The sequence below is a fragment of the Musa acuminata genome, chromosome BXJ1-2 (genome assembly GCF_036884655.1).
Source record: "Musa acuminata AAA Group cultivar baxijiao chromosome BXJ1-2, Cavendish_Baxijiao_AAA, whole genome shotgun sequence".
Taxonomy (NCBI): Eukaryota; Viridiplantae; Streptophyta; class Magnoliopsida; order Zingiberales; family Musaceae; genus Musa; species Musa acuminata.
Genome location: NC_088328.1, coordinates 17,635,087 through 17,656,576, shown reverse-complemented (window position 1 = coordinate 17,656,576; position 21,490 = coordinate 17,635,087). Strand labels below are relative to the sequence as shown.

General features: G+C 39.1%; 1 protein-coding gene across 1 annotated transcript; it reads left to right on the top strand.

The window, feature by feature from the left end:
• The first annotated feature begins 802 nt into the window (after positions 1 to 802).
• LOC104000220 (probable serine/threonine-protein kinase At1g54610) lies at positions 803 to 20,824 on the top strand. The gene is made up of 8 exons (XM_009422207.3): positions 803 to 2,292; positions 11,603 to 11,887; positions 11,985 to 12,302; positions 14,646 to 14,873; positions 15,615 to 15,715; positions 15,902 to 15,989; positions 19,029 to 19,472; positions 20,172 to 20,824. The coding sequence occupies exons 1-8, from the start codon at positions 1,780 to 1,782 to the stop codon at positions 20,382 to 20,384; spliced, it is 2,190 nt and encodes a 729-aa protein (XP_009420482.1). The 5' UTR covers positions 803 to 1,779; the 3' UTR covers positions 20,385 to 20,824.
• The last annotated feature ends 666 nt before the right edge of the window (positions 20,825 to 21,490 follow it).

Sequence of the window (21,490 nt, the reverse complement as noted above, 5' to 3'; positions counted from 1 at the left end):
TTAGTTTGAGGTTTGGATGATTTAAAAAAAAAAATAGTGAGAAATTTTTGTCTAGAGAAATACATCTTAGAAACCCTTTTTATAGTAGGCTTTGAAGAATATCATTACTCTCCACATCGTCAACGATTATGAAGAGTAATCATGTATTGCTAGGGTTTGATTATAATCATAGCATCGTGGTGCACCAAATCTAGAAGGTGACAACAATGGCTTATTTGACTAGTTAGGCTTTTCCACCTTTCTAATCTTGACATAATTTTATGTTTCCATATGTCTCGATTCCGCCGCATGTTGATTTATGAGTTTGGAGGCACAATCCCAAAGTAAAGTGTATATTGATTCGGAACACTCGACCTAATTTCGACTCTTTCATTCATTTCTCTTTTGAATCTTCTTATGATTTTAATTAGTAGAATTTGATTGAGAATGACTTAAAGTTGTCTTCAAATTCTTGAGTGATCGACCAACTAGTGCTTGCCTTCGAGAACAAAATCTCAACACAATAGGTATGAGGTGTTACGTTACCAATTCGTTCCTTCGGGTCAAATAACAAGCATCCAATCCTGTGTATTATTATTAATTTAAATTTAAATATTTAAATATTGTTTTTTATTTATATATCTGTTTTTTTTCACGAGAATATTATTTTTTTTCATTTACATGTTGAATAATAGATGCTTTATTTCCACAAAAAAAATATTAGGGTGAATCCGTTATTTTCAAACCTAGGAAGTGTAGATATGTCAAAATGCTTAAATATCTAGGTAGAACACCTACGGCCAGAAATAGTGGAAGCAGCGAATACGGCGTACGGGGAGACGCTGATGCGGTCGTGGCGATCGCATCTCCACCGTCGGTTCGCCGCCCTTCGGCGCTGCTCCCACGGGAATGCCGTGCTCGCTCCCTCGCCTTGACGCTTCTTTTACTCTCCCTCCCCACTCCGCGCCCCCAATCCGTCACTTTCGCATCGATCTCCGTTTTAATCCCTCTCCCAAAACCGCGTCTTTTGATCCGGCTTATTCTGCCCTCCGTTTGATCTCCTTGTTCTCTTCGATCTCTGCGTATCTTGATCTTCAAGCTTCTCCCCTCGGTGTGCTTTCTGTGTTCTTCCCAGTTGGATCCCTAAACCACTCTTTCTAACCCTTGGTTTCCTTTTTCTCTCCCTTATTTTTTATATCTTTCTTTTCGTGGAAGGAATATACTGATTGTTTCTCCTTTGCTTTGCGGGTTTTTGTTCTCCGTCGTTTTCTGTTTTGTTTCTTCGTTTCGGTGGAGGAGAGAGAAGCCGAAGCAATTGGAGGTTTTGACGCGAAAATTCGTGTAAGAAGCGGGAGATCGCCGATTGGGGTTCTGATTTCGCGGAGTGCGGCGCCAAGATTGGATCTTGATCGGAGTTCCGGTGATTCTCCTTTCTGGAGTTCCTCTCCGCCTGCAGCTCGGCGGTTTGCTGGTCTCCGACTGCGTGGCGAAAGGAAATCAAGATTCGGGGACTGTTGATTTCTCGATACAATTGTCTTTCGGGGAGAATTTCTGGATTTGGGGATTTGATTCTGTCTTATTGGGTTTAAGTGACGGCAGTGACTTGTGATCCGATCTGGATTTGGTTCTTCGGTAGTTTGGAAGGAATATATTGGATATTTCGTTTTGTTTCTTTACCGTTCGTTAGTTTTTGGATCCCTAGTTGCCTCCAAGAAGGTCTCAGGAGGGTTTTCGGTGAAGTTTGATGCTTCAGTAGCTACGCACTTGTGCTTGTGGTGAGGGAAGGAGTCGAAGATTCTTATGGGCTGCGTTTCCTCCAAAGGAACCAATGAAGACGATGACGTGCAGTTTCAGCGCCCGCGCCCTAAGACCTCCAAAAAGTCTTTGAAGAGATTGGTTTCTTCTTCAAGAAGGGAGGAGGCAGGGGTGGCAGATACGGACGCAAGTGTTGGCAATGATGGGAGCACGGCGAGGCTTATATCGAAGACACGAGACAATATGGTCCCTTCACCACCTTCTTTGGTGCGTGACGCTGGGAAGAAAGTGTTACCAGAGGTTGAGAGGACTGGAAAGGGGGCTGGGCACCAGAGAAGGGCCACAGTTGATGCTCGGGCAAACGGAGTAGAGCCTACATCAATGGTTATTGGTGCAGGGACAGTGGAGGGAAACAGTAAGGTGATATCTCATGTACCAAATGGGTTCAAGTTGGAGCATGTCGCAGCAGGTTGGCCTTCTTGGCTTACAAATGTTGCTGGGGAAGCGGTAAAAGGGTGGCTGCCTCGAAGAGCAGATTCCTTTGAGAAATTACACAAGGTAGGTGTTGGTCTCAGCAGTATCATTTTCTTTTTCATGTCGTGATGATATGTTTATCAAGCAGTTTGGCTAGCATAGGTTATTTTTTTCTTGTTGAATGTTTGTTGTAATATGTTTGTATATTTTTTTAGATGCTATTTTATCCTTTACAAATTTAGTGCCTCCTTTATTTGTTTGTTTATTTTCCTGTTATATTTATCTTTCTACATAATATTTTGAAACATATAGTTAGACCTAGTACGAACACTTGCTGAATCTCTAACAGATACTCTAAGCCCCATGCTCATTCTTTTTAACTAATAACCATTTTTCTATATCTCTTAGCATGTTGGTATCATCATTAAGGATAAAGAAGTGGTTTTTTTTACTTCATTTTGAACTAAACAATCCTCCAATTTGTAGTTTCCTGTAGATTTAACAATTAGGGCAGGTACTGGTTGGGATGGCTGGTTTGGTGACAAAATCGACCCATTTAATATGAATCCAGTCCACAAACGATGGGAGTATGAGAGTTCAGTTTACTCCTTGCCCTTTGTTTTTGTACTAGTGTTGGGAAATAGAAAGACATATTATTGTATTTTGAAGTTTTAATATTATTCCAAGTTTCCAACAAAGACTAAATCAATGAGATTGAGATGTAGCATTGACTGCCCTGTCTTTGTTGCATGTACCAGCTGGCACATATATATATGCGTGTGTATATATATGTATATATGTGTATATGTGTATATGTGTATATGTGTGTGTGTGTGTGTGTGTGTGTGTGTGTGTGTGTGAAAGGAAAAGGTTTCTATTTGGCCTCAATTTAAACTTTTGCATGAGATAAGACACAGCATTGCATCAACGAGACTTTCAACAAAAAATATTTCTGACACTAGTGTTTTGAAGCATCACATAGATATACTTCATTTCTCTTTGAGCAATGATATTTCTATTGTGATCCCTTTAGGTAACTAGGGGTTGCATTTCTTCACCTAACCCGCAAACATATCCAAAATAAGTATGGTCTTCATGAAAGATTGAGGCTAGTGTTTGGTTTAAATTATCAAAGTTAGAATATTTTAATTCTGTATCTCAAGCTCTGTTGTCTATCGGTCTACTGTTTCAGTAACCTACATGTCTTTTCTTCTTTATATTTTTTGGGAGGGAAAATTTATTTCAGAACAAAATCTTTTGATGGCAATGGTTTATCGAAGGTTACATAAACAAAATTCAGTCATGTCAAATCTCTCTTTCATTGTCATTACCTGGATTATTCTTATTCTTCCATTAGTATCTTCTAGACCTGAGTAAACTACAATTGCTTTAACCACCTTCTTCTCTCCCGTCCCTTAATTACAACCCTTCCCTCAGTTTGATTTCATGCTAGAATTAACATGCATCCAGTCAATTTGCATTGATACACAAATTTACTTTCTGCAGTTGCCTTGTATCAGTTGCCCCTTAGGCCAATTTGGTATCATAGGGATACCATCTGATATCCCTCCAATGAGGGAATTTTTTCTTTTAAATCTAGTATGCCTCCTTTGCGAGGAAAATGAACCATTATCTTTTCAGGGAAATGAAATAAAGAGATGGTAACCATAAATGATAAGAAAAAATTATACTAACTTATTACTTATTCTCTTCTTTTGTCTGACCCATTTTCTTCTTCCTCTGCCTTGACCTTTTCTTTCTTTCGTGCTATTCTTTCTCCTGAGCGATGGCAAAAGGGTTTCTTTAATTAATACAAATTGAGAATCATGAAAAAAGATCCTAACTAGAATATTTTGAGGCTATAATGGTGGACTATTTTTAAGTTACAACCTATTTGAAGCTTATTCTAAAGTAAATTTAACCAGTTTGACTCTAATATGAAGTCTCTTACAGTGATTTAAAAAGCGCTAGGCGTTAAAAGGCATTAAGCTCCAAAAATGTCTGAGGCGCTCGACGCTCGCCCGAGCGAAGCGAGACACTAAAATATAAAAATATATAATATAAATAATAAATATAATTATTTAAATAAAAATATGTTATTAAATTAAGAAAATCTAAAGTACAATGTCACATTAACAAAAAGTCTCAAAATTCAAAATAATAAAATTTTATATCAAAGTCATCTATCATAATCAATATTATCGTCATTTATAAACAAATAATCTTCATTGAATTCGTCCACTTCCTCTTGTCTTTCCTCTTTATCAAAATATGTTTCATTCTCTATGTCTTCAACAATAGCAGGAGCTGAGCTTGATATTGTTGCACTCATTTTTCTCTTCGTCATCTATCTTGTATATATTTGTAATTCTTCAGCACCTGAAGCTTTTGCCACATCTCCCCATTGTCACGAACTTAGCTGGTTTTGCCTAAGTCGTGCGGCACCCTTGCGTGTCCGTCCGCAAAGGTCAGCCTCCCCGAAACCTCCCATGGTCCTTTAGGACCTACAAAAGAGAAAACGGGTTAGAGAAAGCGTCTCACTCGGGATCCACAAGCAAACATTTTCGAAAACACTTCATAGACAATGCAAATTACAAACAAACTTTACAAGCTCTGAACGGTTGCACAACAAAGGGTCAAAATGGTCCACTACAGACCGAGTATCTCTCACAAGTGTCCACATGACACAACCTTTATTTACAAAGCCTAAGAAGGCCACCAAACCCAACTAAAATGGGGCTGTTAAGCCTTCAACCGTTCCTCTACATGCTGTGCAAAGCATGAACAAACAGAAAAACATGGACATACATAAGTATTACATTAAACATCATATTTAGAACTTTGTCCATGACATTCTCCTCCACTTATTCCTTCGACGTTCTCTTCGAAGCCTTTGCCGACACTGTAACTCCTCGCCTTTGCTGAGTCTTCAATCTTCTGCTCCAGCTGCAATACGTCTCTTGGCTCCCAACTGCTCTCCGCTACTGTTTTTGAGTAGTCAAACTTTTGATCCGCCATGCTGCTTCAACTCGCCAATGACTCTGACTCTAGTGTGGGGTTGGCTGAGTTGTGTTGATCTTTGTTGGTTCCTGCGGATCCTCCAGATGAAGGAAAAGACCATCCTTACTATGCGTCAGTCTCTCAAATTCCTCATGCTACTTGAACTGGGTGGATACTTGTTGGAGCTTTAACGAGCATCGCCTCGCAAACTTCTAAAATTTTAGGTCCTTCCTCCATAAAATTTTCCCATTGACTCTTCTTTCACTTAGTTGTCACTTCCAAGTAGATTCGTATCACTTCTGCTTTCGATTGACATTCTGTTGGGAAATGAAGTGGATAATCTACTTACCGTAGCACTGATCACCATTGGTGAGGATTTGACAACTATTGTCTTCTAATATCTTCGAAGGGTCTTTGAACCTGTGTAGAGCTCCTCTGCTGGATAGATAAGAGAATTGGGGTACTCGGTTTCGCTCATTCTCTTAAGAGTTGAGAAGACAATGGTTACATGACTTCGCTCGCCTCTTCAAGAGTTGTACTCCATGCATCGAGTTGGTTACTGACCTTTGCCTGCTCTTTGCTCACACTTCTGAAGCACTCGAAGTGTTTGCACTCGTTGCATTGAGTTAGCTACTGTGATTCACCTTCTCAATGTCATCGAACTTCTGGAATGCAGGAAGTTTTCACCCTAACTTGGAGTAAGTCTCTAATAGTTTTGGTCGCCTCTGGGATTGTACCGTCTTCTCCATCAACCCAGCCGCCTACTCCACTGAGTAGTAAAGGTACAGCACCGCGTACTGCCTGCTTCGTTCCTTGGTTGTGTACTCTTGCATGATCCGAAGTCCTTCACTTTCGGCTATCTTAATGAGAAGCTTGTTGACACCGGTCTTACGAAGTTCCTTGGCCTCTGCCCTTCAGCCTTGTCTTGATACTTGGAGTTTGTCTCTGCATGCTCTACCTCCTCGGTCCCTTTCACGACCAAGCACTTTCCCTCTATGAGAGCAAGGGATCAATGATTTTCATAGAAGTCCCGCCTCTACGGTACCATGGCTCTGCATGCCCATGGCCCTACTATCCGTCGCCTCGCATTTGTATCCCTTTTCTTCATGATCAGTAGATATGTCTTTGTGGTACTCCTCCGAGTCCACCTCTATTCTAATTGATGCTTGATTTTGGGTAGCTAAGTCCCTCTGGACTCGTTGTCGCTTCCTCGCCCCTTTCGACCCCCCTGCTTTAACACCTCTGTGTCCTCCAAGCAACTCCCTTTGGTCGATGAAAAGACAAACAGGCTGCAACTCCAATGCATGGCCAATGCCATCATGTTGTAGAGTTTGCACCGCTTCTGTTCTCCTTAGCTTCCCTGGTAGCGACGTTCGCTTACTCGACCTTGTCCTCTGACTTGTCGGGCTCCCTTAAGCGAATATGGGCTCTGGAGCAGTCCAACTCTCTAGCTTCTTGGATTATATCTCTGCATGATCAAGTCCCTCCCATGGGACTCACTGGTACTTGCATTCGAAATTTTTCCTTGGTGGTACACAGCCCCCATATGCTGATGACCAAGGTTTTCATCCGATACAAAATTCGATGCACGCACGGAAGACCCGCCTTTGCGGTACCATGAGCTTCACTCCTTGAATCCATAGCTCTTATTACCGTCGTTTTGTTCACCGAAGTGGAGCTCCCAGTAACTCCCGATCATACCTCCGTATGATATAGCCCCGTGAGGGACTATGTCGTGTGTATCGCATTGCCACGAACTGTTCCACCACGATCCGCTGCACCATGTCGCCTCCTGGTGATATCTCCATTGTATTCTGATCCTTGTGGGATGAACTCAAATTGTGATCTCTCCATGTGTGGCCTCGGTCAATACATCGCATGGTCTCTTCCACCTTTGATTTTGTTCACTCCATTGACAATCGACCTTCATCCACCCGCTCTTGGGTCACACCTAGATGAAGCACCACTCTAGGACAATCCGTTGCCTAGTAGCTCCCGTAGTCCACCAACTTCGCTGAAAATGGTGTACTGTTGTTTGGATCCTGGGCCTCTACCCCTACCAGCATAATCTCCGCTGCGCACCGCTTCCTTCATGGCAACTTAGAATGGAAACACTGTGACATATTCTTCAAGAGTACCCGCCTCCACGTCCTTTTGCCCCGTGCCAAGGCCTTCTGAACCCAACTTCGCCTTAGTTCCTCCATCAAATGCTTATCCGAGATAATGTGCATGTGCCCAGAAGCTCCCTTCGTCTTTGGCATCATGCAAGATGAGTTCGCTCCATCAGAATGGACCCATGGAACAACATGATCCTGCTCTTGCCTCTACAAGAGTTCATATCCTTGGCCTCTGTCCAAGGAAAGCTCTGTGCCTCTGCTCCATGTTCCATCTTCTATGCTGGCTCCCTTCATGCGGTTTGGGTACTTCGCCAAGTTACACCCAAGTTGCTTCGCTCCTCTTTTTTGCATTGAGTTGATGGTGGCCCTCGTGCCCACCATTCCACGGGTCAGCCCTCTCTTGAGTCTGATCTCCATATCGACTCCAAGTGTGCCTTCATTTGTGTTGCTTTAGGTCGCTCCCTCACTTGATCTCACAATGCATCCACCAATGCATTCTCTCAAGCAAGATCTCGCCGCTCACTCGGTCCATTGAGCTTCGTGGAGTTGTTGTTTTTGAGGTACTCCTCCTTAACATGTGCGGTATGTTGCACATGATTCTCCCTTTAGAAAGCCGGGACTTATCCCTCCTGGATATCTATCCCGTTGGAGCAACATCTCTCTTCGTTTCGGAGACCACCATCCCCTTGGACTACTCCGATTTGCTGAACAAACTGTGCATTGTTCTGCCTCCTGCAAACGCACTTGCTAGATTGCGACTCCACGTAAAGACAACCCCCATTGCACCACTCAAGGCCTAGCAACATGTCGAACTCGCTGCATACTTCAGCCTCCTGCGGACGTATCCTTCTCATGTCGAAGAGAAAGTTCCAATGCTCCCTGGCGTCGAGTTCCGGTCGCCTTGGGATGGCCGCGAACATTCCATCGTCCGCATACAAGCCCTTGCATGAGTATCGAATTCTTCGAGTTAGCAATTCCCCTCACCTATGTGAGCTTTGCACAACTCTTTCGGTCGTTAAGCAACTCATTTCACCTTGCATGGTCTCATCCTTTACCAAGCGCCTCACTTGCCTTGAGCACCATTAAGTTTAGTTGTCAACGTCAAGCCGTAGCTCAAACTCAGCCATCCCAACCTTTGTGCACTACGCATTCTTCCAAGCTAGCTTGTTCTCGTGGTGCCTCTTGCGCGAAGGGTTAGCCATTCCTCTGAATGCCAATCTCAGATGCCCGCTCCTTCGAGCGACTCCTTCTCCCTGCATCTCCATGCTCGTTTTCCCCCAAACGGTCGCGCGTGTGCTGACTGCCCTCAACGCAGCTCCGCTAGGTCCCCCACATTTGCATGCTAAGTGTTTCTATGAGTGCTTGTCCTGCTCTGATACCATCTGTCATGTACTTAGCTGATTTTGCCTAAGTTGTGCGGCACCCTTGCGTGTCCGTCCGCAAAGGTCAACCTCCCCGAAACCTCCCATGGTCCCTTAGGACCTACAAAAGAGAAAACAGGTTAGAACGCCTCACTCGGGATCCACAAGTAAACATTTTCGAAAACACTTTATAAACAATGCAAATTACAAACAGACTTTACAAGCTCTGAACGGTTGCATAATAAAGGGTCAAAATGGTCCATTACAGATCGAGTATCTCTCACAAGTGTCCACATGACACAACCTTTATTTACAAGCCTAAGAAGGCCACAAAACCCAACTAAAATGGGGCTGTTAAGCCTTCGACTGTTCCTCTACATGCTGTGCAAATCATGAATAAACAGAAAAACACGGACATACATAAGTATTACATTAAACATCCTGTTTAGAACTTTGTCCGTGACACCATGTCAATCTATCATCTTCAAATACAAGCTCGTCTTCGGCATCTTGCAAGTTGGCACCCATGTCTCTCACTAACCAGTCATTTGAATCATCAGTATCTTATAATGAGATTGAATCAATTCTATTTCGTAAATCATGATGAGCCTTTAAAACTTGATTATATTTTATGTAAATAAGATCATGTAATCGTTGATGTTCTAATCGATTTCTTCTCTTTGAGTGAATCTGTCATGTCATATAATTTAAAAATATATTAATACATCTATCTAAATAAATTAATTAATTGAAATAAAAATATTTAGTGATTCTTACATGCTCAAAGACACTTCATCTTCGCTCACAACTCAAAGCACTACATGTTAAGCTATGTATTTTGATTGCAAATTGCTGTAAGTTTAAGATGGAATTTCTAAATAGACTCCACCATTCTACTATAAAATTTATATTATTATTAGCAATAATATAGTAATATACTATAAATGAAATTAATTATATCAAATTATTAATACCTGGAGATGTTGTTGTCGTGGATTGAACTGCCATTGAAATTCCAAAAAGACCTTTAACATTTTTATATAGAGATAATTCATGAATAATCTTATCTTGCACCTCAAGGCTTGGAACTAATCTTGTAACGTACTGATATAACCATTCAAAACTTCTGCATCAAATCCAACAGATTTAATCTTATAAAAAAATTCAGGGTTCAAATAATCTCCTACTGCATGTAAGGGATGATGAAGTTGACAATTCCATCTTTCGTCAATGATTATAAAAAATTTCTCATATTTTTTATTTTCATTAAAAAATCTTTTAATTGTCTTCTTTGCTCTATCCATAGCCTCATAAATATATCCCATTGTAGGTTTATTTTCATTATTCACCAACCGAAGGACTCGAACAAAAGGGCTCATTACCTTTAATATATAAATTACATTATTCTAAAATGATGACACTAAGATGATATCAGTGGCCCACTTGACTTTTGCTTCTTTTGTCAATTTGCTTGTCACTCATTTCTTAGAGGTAAACGTGTTTCTAAACATATTTCTTATATTATGTTTTTGACGATACACACTCTATAATGTCAAGAATGAAGTAGTAAATCGGGTGACACTATATCTCACTAATTCTTTGTTGCCTGTGAATTTTCTCATTATATTCAAAACCAAGGTTCGCCGTACCGTACCGTACCGGCGTTTCGACCCGCGCTCGGTACGGTACGGTACGGGTGTACCGACCGGTATACCGAGGTGTACCGAGCGGTACACCCGGGTGTGCCGAGCACTGTAGCAGTGCTACAGTGCTACAGTACCGGAACGGTAAGAGGCGGTCCGCGTACCGAAAGTCTGTCGGACCGGTACGTACCGCCCGTACCGGGCGGTACTGTTCGGTACGGCAAACCATGTTCAAAACCCCAATATGATTATAGAGAAATCCAACAAAAAAGATTGTCCTTTCTAAAGTTTTCTTGATGTCAAGGATTTTTTCAATATCTTTTAACATTAAATCAATATAATGTGTCACATATGGAGTCTAATATAAGTGGCATTTTTGTTTAAGTAATTTACCTGAGGCAAAGGAGATCGAACCAGACCTAAAACACTGGTGCGGTCGCCTGGTTTAACCCGGGCGCTCACCCAAAGCGCCCAGCGCTTGGGCTCAAGCGAGTGCCCAAGCGGCGCCTCTTTGAAGCGCGCTGCCTGGACATTAAATGAGGTGCTCGGGCCTCGCCTCGCCTCGCCTCGCCCGAGCACCTATTGAAATCGCTGGTCTCCTATCAATATTTATCATATTTTTCATGACATTTGTCCAAATCAGAGCAGCAATGACCTATGCAGTTGGCTTTTGCCACAGTACAGAACAAATAGCGTAAGTATGCTTTGAATCAAAGTGTATCCCTTGGTTTTGTGTGATATATGTCTATGTTTTTGCTCAGAACTGTATGACGGGCCATATAGCATGGCATTCCTTGCATGTATGTATCAAATTTTGACGTGTATTTCATGTGTTGCTACCAGTGAATTTGTAGGTTCTGGATTGAACTATCATATCTCTTACTATATGTTTCTGTTGATTATGTGCATATAATACTTAATTTCTTTAATGTCTCTTTACTCTTATTTCCTTTGATTTTCGCTTGTTCCATCTTAGGCCTATATTTGTTACTTTAAGAATTAAAAATTATCTCTTATTCATTGGCTTGAAAACCTTACAATTGTAGCCCAAGGGATATATCAGAACAACAGTATGATAGTCCCTCACTAAGTAGTGGTAGTAAAATGTGAAATTCTGTATCTCTTTTTTACTTCGCAGACCTTTTTAAATGGATTTTTCATTGACAAACTTTACTGGAGTTGAGCTATGCTTCTACATGCTACCTTGAATTCATTCAAATCCTTGGAACTAAATTTCTTGTACTACTGCTGATAATTTGTATTATCTCTGCAGATTGGGCAAGGAACTTATAGTAGTGTATACAAAGCCCGTGATCTTGAAACTGGCAAAACTGTGGCACTTAAGAAAGTGCGATTTGTTAATGTAGATCCTGAAAGTGTACGGTTTATGGCAAGGGAAATACATATTCTTCGTAGACTTGATCATCCAAATGTTGTTAAACTCGAAGCTCTTGTTACATCAAAAATGTCATGTAGCTTGTATCTTGTTTTTGAATATATGGAGCACGATCTTGCTGGACTTGTAGCAATCCCTGGCATCAAGTTTACTGAGCCACAGGTGTTTCATTATTTGAATATACAAAAAAATTAATGATGTATCTTTACTGAGGTTCTCTTGGTATTTTGCATACTCATTGTGGACCAATGACATCCAGGTTAAATGCTATATGCAGCAGCTGCTCCATGGGCTTGAGCATTGCCATATGAAGGGTGTCCTTCATCGAGATATCAAGGGCGCAAATCTTTTGATTGACAATAATGGGATCCTGAAAATAGCAGACTTTGGACTAGCTACAATTTATAATCCTGACAACAAGCAGCACTTAACAAGTCGTGTGGTAACACTGTGGTATCGTCCTCCTGAGCTCTTGTTGGGTGCTACAGAGTATGGTGTTTCTGTTGATTTGTGGAGTACTGGTTGCATTCTTGCAGAATTGCTTTCTGGGAGGCCTATTATGCCAGGAAGAACTGAGGTACCATTTGTTACTTTTGTTGCTTTTGTCACTTTAAATAGGTGTACATGCTAATGATGCTTAGAAACTGTGGGAAAAATGTTAGTACAATCAACTAATTTGGGGTGGCAGTTTGCCATCATTTATGCTGGTAGTAAGTCACTTACCTTCGAATAGTCATTTGTGAAGAGCAGAATTAAATAAATAAATTTAAAGCCTCTTGAATGGATAGGTGCTGCAGCTGTAGGTTATGGAGATAGATTAGTTCTGAAGAGTAACTGCCTGTCAGATTTTCTCCAAGGATTAGATGCTAATAATCCAATTGATTGATGTTTTAGTTGCTTAATATTCTGTACAGAAAATATCATGCATGACAAGGGAACAGGAGAGTAGGGGCTTCTGTCTAGGTAAAACAACAATGTTTAGCAAATTAATTTGTTAATTCGGCAAAACAATGTTTAGCACTCCAATGGAACAGCAGAGAATCAATTGTGTCTTTTGTCTTCTTGCAGACCCCTGTCTTAGTGCAAATTAATTTTCACAATACATCTTATTTGTGTCTTTTTTTAGTTATACAAAAATATGAAAATAAATTTAGGTACTTTATGTTTAAAAATACAAAAGAATATGGAATATTACATCTTATTTTGTCATATGAAAAATAATATGACAAAAATACAAAAGAATTTTTGCTAAGTTGTTGGATTTTATAAAAGTTTAGGTACCGAGTATGTTCAATCTTACTCACAAGGTGTGAGGTCAGGTGTGACCCTCATAGAAGCATGGCTCATAATTACTCATGAAAAATAATTTTAAAAATAAAAAAAACCTGTCATTGAAAATTGAAATATGGTTACCATATAACTATTTCTAGATTATTAAAAGATATTTTTGAGTTATTAACCTAGATTAAAATGTTAAAAAGCAAACTTTGACATCATGATAAGGTTTCTTTTTTGTTATCTAAATGGTTGAATTTCAAGTCACAAATAATCTCCTTGCTTGGAAGGGGTAATGTTGTGTGTTTGACCATCTCAACTTGCATTAGTAGGGTCTTATGCATTGGGCTGTTTTTCCGCTCAAAGATAAAAATGGTATATCAATTGTTATTTATGTTAATGTAAGTGGTTAAGAAAAAATAAGAGAAAGCAGTAGAGTTAGAACAATGTTAGTAACAGGGGTGAGTAACTACATAGGGAGAGTATGAGGAGGAGGAGAGATAGGAGCATCGGATGTGTGGCATGAGCAGCGGTTGTCCAGTGTGAGAAGTTGTGCAAGCAGCAGTGGCTGTCATGAGAGGCTGTGTGGTGGGTGGTGTGTGCAGAGGGGTCAACCTAAAGAAAAATGAACTTAAATCCTGGCTCACGTCCAGACCAGTAAATCCTGGCTGTCATGTATTGCAACAGGCAAAATGGCATTCCTTGCTTTATAATGTATGCAATAAAGCTATTCCCTTAGCTAATTTACTTTGTTGGATCAACAATAACTTATGTATATACTTGGTATGCTTTAATTTTCATATATCATTTTACTATTTTCTTTTCTATGATGCAATTATGTATATTAATAAAGTTTCCAATTTAGAAATAACTGTGGTTTTGTTTCCAGGGGTTTGGATTTCACACATTATGCATCTTTGACAAGATTTGTTTCAGCATTTCCATATTCTTACCTTTGTCATTTTTTTTGTTTGAAAATTCCTCAATTGATTGGTGTTGTTTGTACGCTGATGCTTGGTAAATTTTAATGGTTTCGCTGTAATTTATTTCGATTTTGCTGCTGATATTTTGTCTCTTTGAGATACTGCTTCCATGTAAATTTATTTTAATGTGCAACAGAGATGAACTGTTGTAGTGCTATTAAAAATGTTTATGCTTTAATTTAGGATCATAATTTATCTTGCACATAGATACTTCCACTTTTTGATGACTTGTGCAGATTAATGTTCTCTTATACTATGTTGAGATAAATGGTTATTTCAACTTTCTGAAATGTCCAGTTATGTTCTGAAATTTTCTTTGACCAGTTTTTGGCACACTCCACAATTGGTCTGTATGCCAAGTGCCAACTTTGTCATATAGAAAATGGTGATCCAGAGTACGAGGATTTTGCCAATTAAGGATTTAGAGGGGGTCAATTTATGTAGTTCATCTTAGCAAACAAAGAGTGTGTTTCCATGGTTCTTAACCTGTGTCACTCTAGATTAGCAACTTTACAATGGTTCTGAGACTCGCACTTTATTATATCATTGGAATAATTATGGAAAGTTTACATTTCCTTTGAGTGACTTGGGACTACACTAGTGCATACATTAACATGTAATAGTATTTGCAATATTATTTAAGGTTGTTCACTCACATTTAGGTGGAGCAATTGCATAAGATATTCAAGTTATGTGGTTCACCCTCAGAGGAGTTTTGGAGGACATCAAAGTTACCCCATGCTACCTCCTTTAAACCACAACAACCATACCTACGCCGTGTTAGAGAGACATTCAAGGATTTTCCTCCTCCAGCTCTAGCTCTTCTGGATCATTTACTGTCAGTAGATCCAGCAAACCGTGGAACAGCAACATCTGCGCTCGAGAGTGAGGTAAGATTTGACCTCTTCCTAGGTTCACTTCTAAATCATTTTTGTACTGTAGATCAAGTTTCTTTTATATGCTTATCTATATTGTTGCCTCTTGATTCTGTGTATTTGCTGCTTGTGCATATTGCTACATTTGAATTTTTGTTGTCTTATGTTCCTTATTTACTTTTCATTGAAGGGTGATCAACATGAAATATTGTTTTCTCGGCTGATTTTTATCATTTATCATCAGCTACATTTATAAAGCATCTTATTAAATCAAATACTTATCTAGCCTGTTTAGAAATTCAGTTGGAGCTGAAACTTAAATGAAGTGTATCAGATAATTCATTTACATGGTCTGGGGCATTATTGATTGTTGGATACATTGAATTATGGTGACTATTCTTATACTTGGTTTGACTTATATTCCACATATCCTCAAGTTGCTCGAACTCGAGTCAGCGATTCGTTAAGGGGTGAATTTGTGCTGCATGACTTTATATAATGAAAATGAAGCATGTAAAACTATATGGTTGGTGACTATGATGCACATGTCCTGCTGAGTTAGCCTTGTTTGGATGTACCCTCTCAGGCTAAGAGCTAGATTGCATATTCTAGTAATTTTACTGTAAGAAAAATGATGCATCAATCATCTACCATTGTCTTTATGTGTTTTGTTCTTCTTGTTTATCTGTAAAACAATTTTCCATTAATTTCTCAGATATCCTAGTTTCATCAATTCTAATCATTAGTTCCTTTCAGTTCTTCACTACAAAGCCTTTTGCTTGTGACCCCTCAAGTTTGCCGAAATTTCCTCCAAGCAAGGAATATGATGCTAAACTTCGGAATGAGGAAGCTAGAAGGTGCTTTGCTATTTACGAAAGCATGTTCTTTGAAATTTCTTTGTTTCCTTGTAATGTTGCAGTAAACTAATTGAAAATTTGGTTTAGACAAAGTAGAGTAAAATGATCCATTATATATTTCTTTTAGTAAAAGAAGTTGCTACCTGCCATCAAATATATATTAAACACTGTGATTTTTGTTAGCAGGCAAAGAGCAGCAGCTATGAAGGGCCATGGAGTTGAAAACGGAAATAGAAAAGAAATGCCTGTTCCTGATGGAAACATGGAGCCACAGGTATACTTTCTAGTATATTTATTTGCAGCTTTTCAGTTTAGTTAGAATCATTATTAAATTAAAAGGAGATGGTTCATTATAGAAAAGCTAACTGGTGGCTTGCATCATCTGGAACAAGGGATTTGCGGATTGACATATGTTGTGTATTGTGCCAGAAATTCATTGGCACGACACCATGTCACAAAATGGCAACAGTTCGCAACATATAGCAATGCCCATTCACAATATTCAGAAGTTAGTGGTTGTTACCATCATATATTGAGAAGTGGAACTTTGGAAGTCGGCATGAAAAACAAGGGACTATTAGAAATAAGGTGGCTGTCTCTATCAATAAAAAATGCCACTACATATTCCCCTGCCCCCTCATCCCATCTAGTCTAGTTATAATGCAAGTTAGTATTAACTAAAAACCTTAGAATTGTCACAACCTATGCAGCAAATTGATGGAGTTAATTTACAAGAATCATCTACCTTATTTTGTTTAATACTCAACCATTTGTACACTTCAAACTTGTTATTATCATTCATGTGGACTTGGGAAGTGTCGACATTGTTAGGTGGTGTGGCTGCAACCATGGTTCGTCGTGTCGACCTGTACTAGTGGACGGGTGGTACATATCGGTCCAATAGGGGATTGACATACGAATTGCCCTATACTAGGCAGTCCATAACCAGGGACCCCATATCGCTCGATATGTGGTCTGTATTGGGCGGAATGGTTGAAATCGTAATGGTCGGATTTCGATCGATACCAATCAATTGTTGGGATTTGTTGAATTCAAATGGTCCATTTGATCGTTTGAACTAGATCTAAGGGTTTTTAAATCTATTCTACCCTATCATTCTGTCCTCTTTCAATCTCTCAAACTCATCTACACTCTCAATCACTTTCTCACTCACATATTTCTCTCATTCTCTTATTTGCACTCTCTCGAACTCCATAAAGCTACGATTTGTGGATTGGATTAAATTTGGGAGGCTAATTAGCGAGGATTAACATCTAAGTTAGAGGAAGAACTCTTTAATCAAAGATATATAGACAACTTCTCAATCGCATTTAGCAACCTGCTCAGTTGAAAGACATGGTAGCAACGTTGACAACAGTGCCTTGATCACCAATGACGGCGACGCCAAGGAGCCGATGGTCCCATCTACACAGTTTGTGGGTGGTGTATGGACCGAGGAGTAGTATTTTATGTATGCCACCTAAGAAATTCTGATCATGGAGCTCGACGTGATAGTTGGTCATTCTTCTCTGAGCAATAGTACGATGATTAATCTTATGAAATGGAGCAACACATCAGTGGTGAAAGTAGAAGTTTTGACATTTTCTATGCTCTACGCCAATACATGCCACAATCATACTTACCTCATAAGTTGCCTCAGACATGTGGGGTTCACAACGATTAGACTACGACCATCACCACATTGATGCATGGGATTAATTTTGAGATTGGGTCTAATAAACATATCAAATTGATATACAGATACATAGGATCGAGGACCCTAATCCATCGTCTGTGGAGCCCCATCGTTCTTTGTGGTGGTATAACCAGTCGATCAATTATTTGATTTATTTGAATCTTAAAATTTAAGTTGTTTAACAAATAATCTAACAGCTCAAATCATTTCTTTGTAAACAATTCAATCAATAGAAGGATGGTCTAGAACATACTACAAAGCTACTCCTTAGAGCTAGAAAAAGATATGTACCACTATTCTTTCCTAATTTAGATTTTTTTTGCTAAAATTATACTAAATTTATATTTATTTCTAACTTAAAAATCCTAATCTAACTTTTTTTCTTCTATTTTTAGAAATTTTTTGAGCTATTTTCAGTCATTTTTTCATGTCGTCAATATGCCCCATCATACTGACATATGGTATGTTAGTATGAAGTCACACGTACTATACCACTAGCCGGTCGGTACATCGATATGGATTGGTAAGGAGAACCTTGCCTGCACCTATCATTTCCAATGTGCAAAATTTTTGTGATATTCTAATGATGCTCGCACATGCATTTTATGATCTAATGGCTGTTTCTTAGTGATGATGTCAATTCAAAAGTAATGTTTATGCACATCAATTGAAACAGCTGTTGAGTGTGAATCATCTGAACATTTTATTTTCAGTATTCCCCATTATTTTGTCTGTAAACAGGCAGGGAGTGGTCCTGTGTGCTAAAATTTCACATTGGAGTCCGAAGCCTTCAGAATGAGATACCCAACTTTTTGAATCAACACTGGATAAGCTTAAAGTAAATAAAGAAGAAGGGGGAGTGGTAGTGGATAGAGGAATGACAAATTGGAGTAGTTGAGGCTGGAACTCCTGTCCAGTCTTTCTTCTTTTTTGTTAAAAGAAAAAGGAATCTGCCTTCACATTTAATGTGAACAAATATACTGCTAGTGGAGTAATCGAGTTTTGGTTCTTGTAAGGAGATGGACAGAAATGCAAATTAACTAAAACCATGGAAAAAAATGAAAGGAAAACTAGGGGCCTTATTGAACATTCTTGTTATAGCAAGTGATGCTTTGAAGAAGGCAATTTCTTTTTAATGGCTTTATATGGGCCAGGATGAACCCCTGAGTTTGTACTTCCTTCTTTGCCCTACATTTCTCAGACAGTTGCATCCCTATAATGGGGTTTTCTTTGATAAGGTTTAGGTATGTTAATGAAGGGACAAAGACTGTACTTTTCTTTCACCTTGCAATAAAAGCTAGGTGGTTTTCTTTGTTTTCTATAATGCATTTGTGATGCTTAAAAATGCTTCATTCATTTGAATTTTTGCAGATTTTTAATAACTAAAATTACTTTAGCACATCTGTACCTTAGTTTCTTATTGATGAAGATAAAGATAATTATAATTTGCGTACTTGTTAGAAATCTATGCATGTCCATTAGTTACTGAGAAGCCATCATTTGAAGTTCAGCAGCTGTAAGTACTGAATTTGAAGATTAGTATTATAGCAAGTCCATGGTTGTGAACTCCATGAGTTCTTTTAATTAAATTGTTTTTGGGTTCTTTTGTTGGTGCAGACACGGAAGATACATGGAAGTCACAGAATTGGCAGTGACAAATACAAATCAAGAGAGGAGGTCTCGTCAGGTCTCCAAATGGATCTCTCTAGAGGAACAGCAGAGAATGGTTTCCTTCATAGTGGTCCTTTGATGCACTCTGGTCGTTTGTCTACTACGGGACTACCCATTGGCCCAGAAATGAAAACACATGTATTACCTCACGGCAGGACAGCAGACTTGCCCATCACATCAGGTCCAGTGGTTGCAAGAAGCAATACTGCAAGGTTGGACCGTAGGCAGAGCGCAAAGCACATGCATATGCCAGGGAATCAAGCAAGCTCCAAATACTTCCATCGTGATATTGCTGATTCATCTAAGCAAGAGTGGACTCACCACTTGCTGGATGGCCCTTCTGCTTCTCATAGGAAGGATGACAGAACGGGAGACAAGGAATCAACAATTGTAAGTGCTGATAATACAACAGAAGAATTGGCTGAATGACAAACTTTTCATTAGATGGTTTTCTTAAATTAAAATAGATGTCATGCAGGCATTCTCGTTTAATTATAGCTTTTATAATAAGGCAGTTAGTTTCTCAACCACCATAGAGCACTTGTTTGTTTTACGTTACCTTCTGAAGATCCTGTAAAATCAATTTTCTTTTCTTAAGCTGTATAAAAAGTCAAAATTAGAAATGTATAGGAGCTTTCTAGGGTAGAGAACTTGGAACATAAGATTGATGAGAGGCCAAGTTTTTTTTTCTTAAACTTAACTATTCTTGTGATTAAAATTTCAGCTCGTGGATTTACAGATTTTATGTTTGTAGTGATAAATGTTATATTTAACTGTGGTTTCTTTTGGCCTTTCTAGGGTATTTATCTCATCATTCTGTCTCTGATCATGTAGGACATGCTTGAACCTCCCCTTCAAATTTTCTTATTTTTCTGGTTATGAAAATATCATAGATATAGTAGAAACTAGAAACTACACTGCTGGACTCTTGAAGCTGATGATACTATACCATCTTAAACCATTGCAATATCGTCTGCTATTTTCAGTGTTTTATACATTTCTCCCTGTAGTTAAACACTGATTTCAATCATCATATATTTTGCCGCATGATTCTTCTCTCACATAATTGTGTTTGCCAATTCTTTTCAGGGGCATGGACCTAAGAAGAACCGTATTCATTATTCTGGACCTTTGATGCCTCCAGGGGGCAACATAGAAGAGATGCTCAAAGAGCATGAGCAACAAATCCAGCAGGTTGTACGCAGAGCACGCCACGACAGAACCAAGCCCAGGAACCATGGAGACCGAGCTCAGCTCGAAGCCTTACTGTGCGCTAGCAGGAACGGCAGGTCAGATCACTAGGCGACTTCGAACTTATGTTTTATTTTATCTTGAGGGGAGGACACGATTGGACCGAGTGGTGAAGCACATGATTGCCAAAGCGTTGTGTAAAGATCTGACGACGCGGACCAATTGTTAACATGTGACTGGTTTGGAAGCATGGGTTCCTGATTGTTTTGATATCTGATGGCCTCTCAGAAGGAGATTGTGTTTTAGCATCAGTTTTAGATGGATTCAACACTGGTGGCTTTAGCTGCTCAGTCTGTAGGTGAAACCCATCGGATGACCATCAACTGTATATATGATCAAGGAGCTATATTTATGGTTTTCTTGGGCAACTTGTCCCCCCATCCTACACAAAAACGAAAAAAACAAAAACAAAAAGAAAACCATCCTATCTGTAAGTCTTTGTACTGAATTTATATTTGAGCACAGAAATTTGAATCTCAGATTTGAGACCAGTTTCAACTATCAATCACATCAGTTTGGTGCTGGTACTATCTGGTATCATAAAATCGATAAAAGGCTAATTATCCATCAGTATCAGTTCTTGGTTGGAATATTTGGTAGGCACAAATATTTGGGAAGCTGGAATGTCTTATAAAGCAGTACACGTGTGGTACATTTGTGCTCCACTGAAAGTGAATGAACGTGTGTAGCAAAATCTGAGTCTGGTATTTTGGATTCTGTGATTGGATTGCGATTTTTGCTTAACCTTGTGATTGCTTATCCTTCATATGGATTGTGTAACAGATTGGAGCAGTATCACAAGTAGGATTAAGACTATGAACATTTTGACTTAAAAATGTCAATCTTGAGGACTCTAAAATCAAAATTACTTCTACTGGACATGATTTAGAATTTAGAAATAAAAAAAAAATGTCAAGCGTTTTATCCTCCTTTTCATTAGGAAAATAAAAAAAAATGAGAGATTTTATTGACAAACCATATTGCTTGGTAACACGAATTTAAAGGAACATAATAGTGTTCAAAGAGAGGATTGGAAAAGGAAAAACACCTCCTCCTTCCTCTTCTAAAAATATCACTCTAAATATTTTCTAATAGAAAACCAACACAGTAATATAAGCCAGTCAATTATATAATTATAGCATATTTCTAGCTTTTAA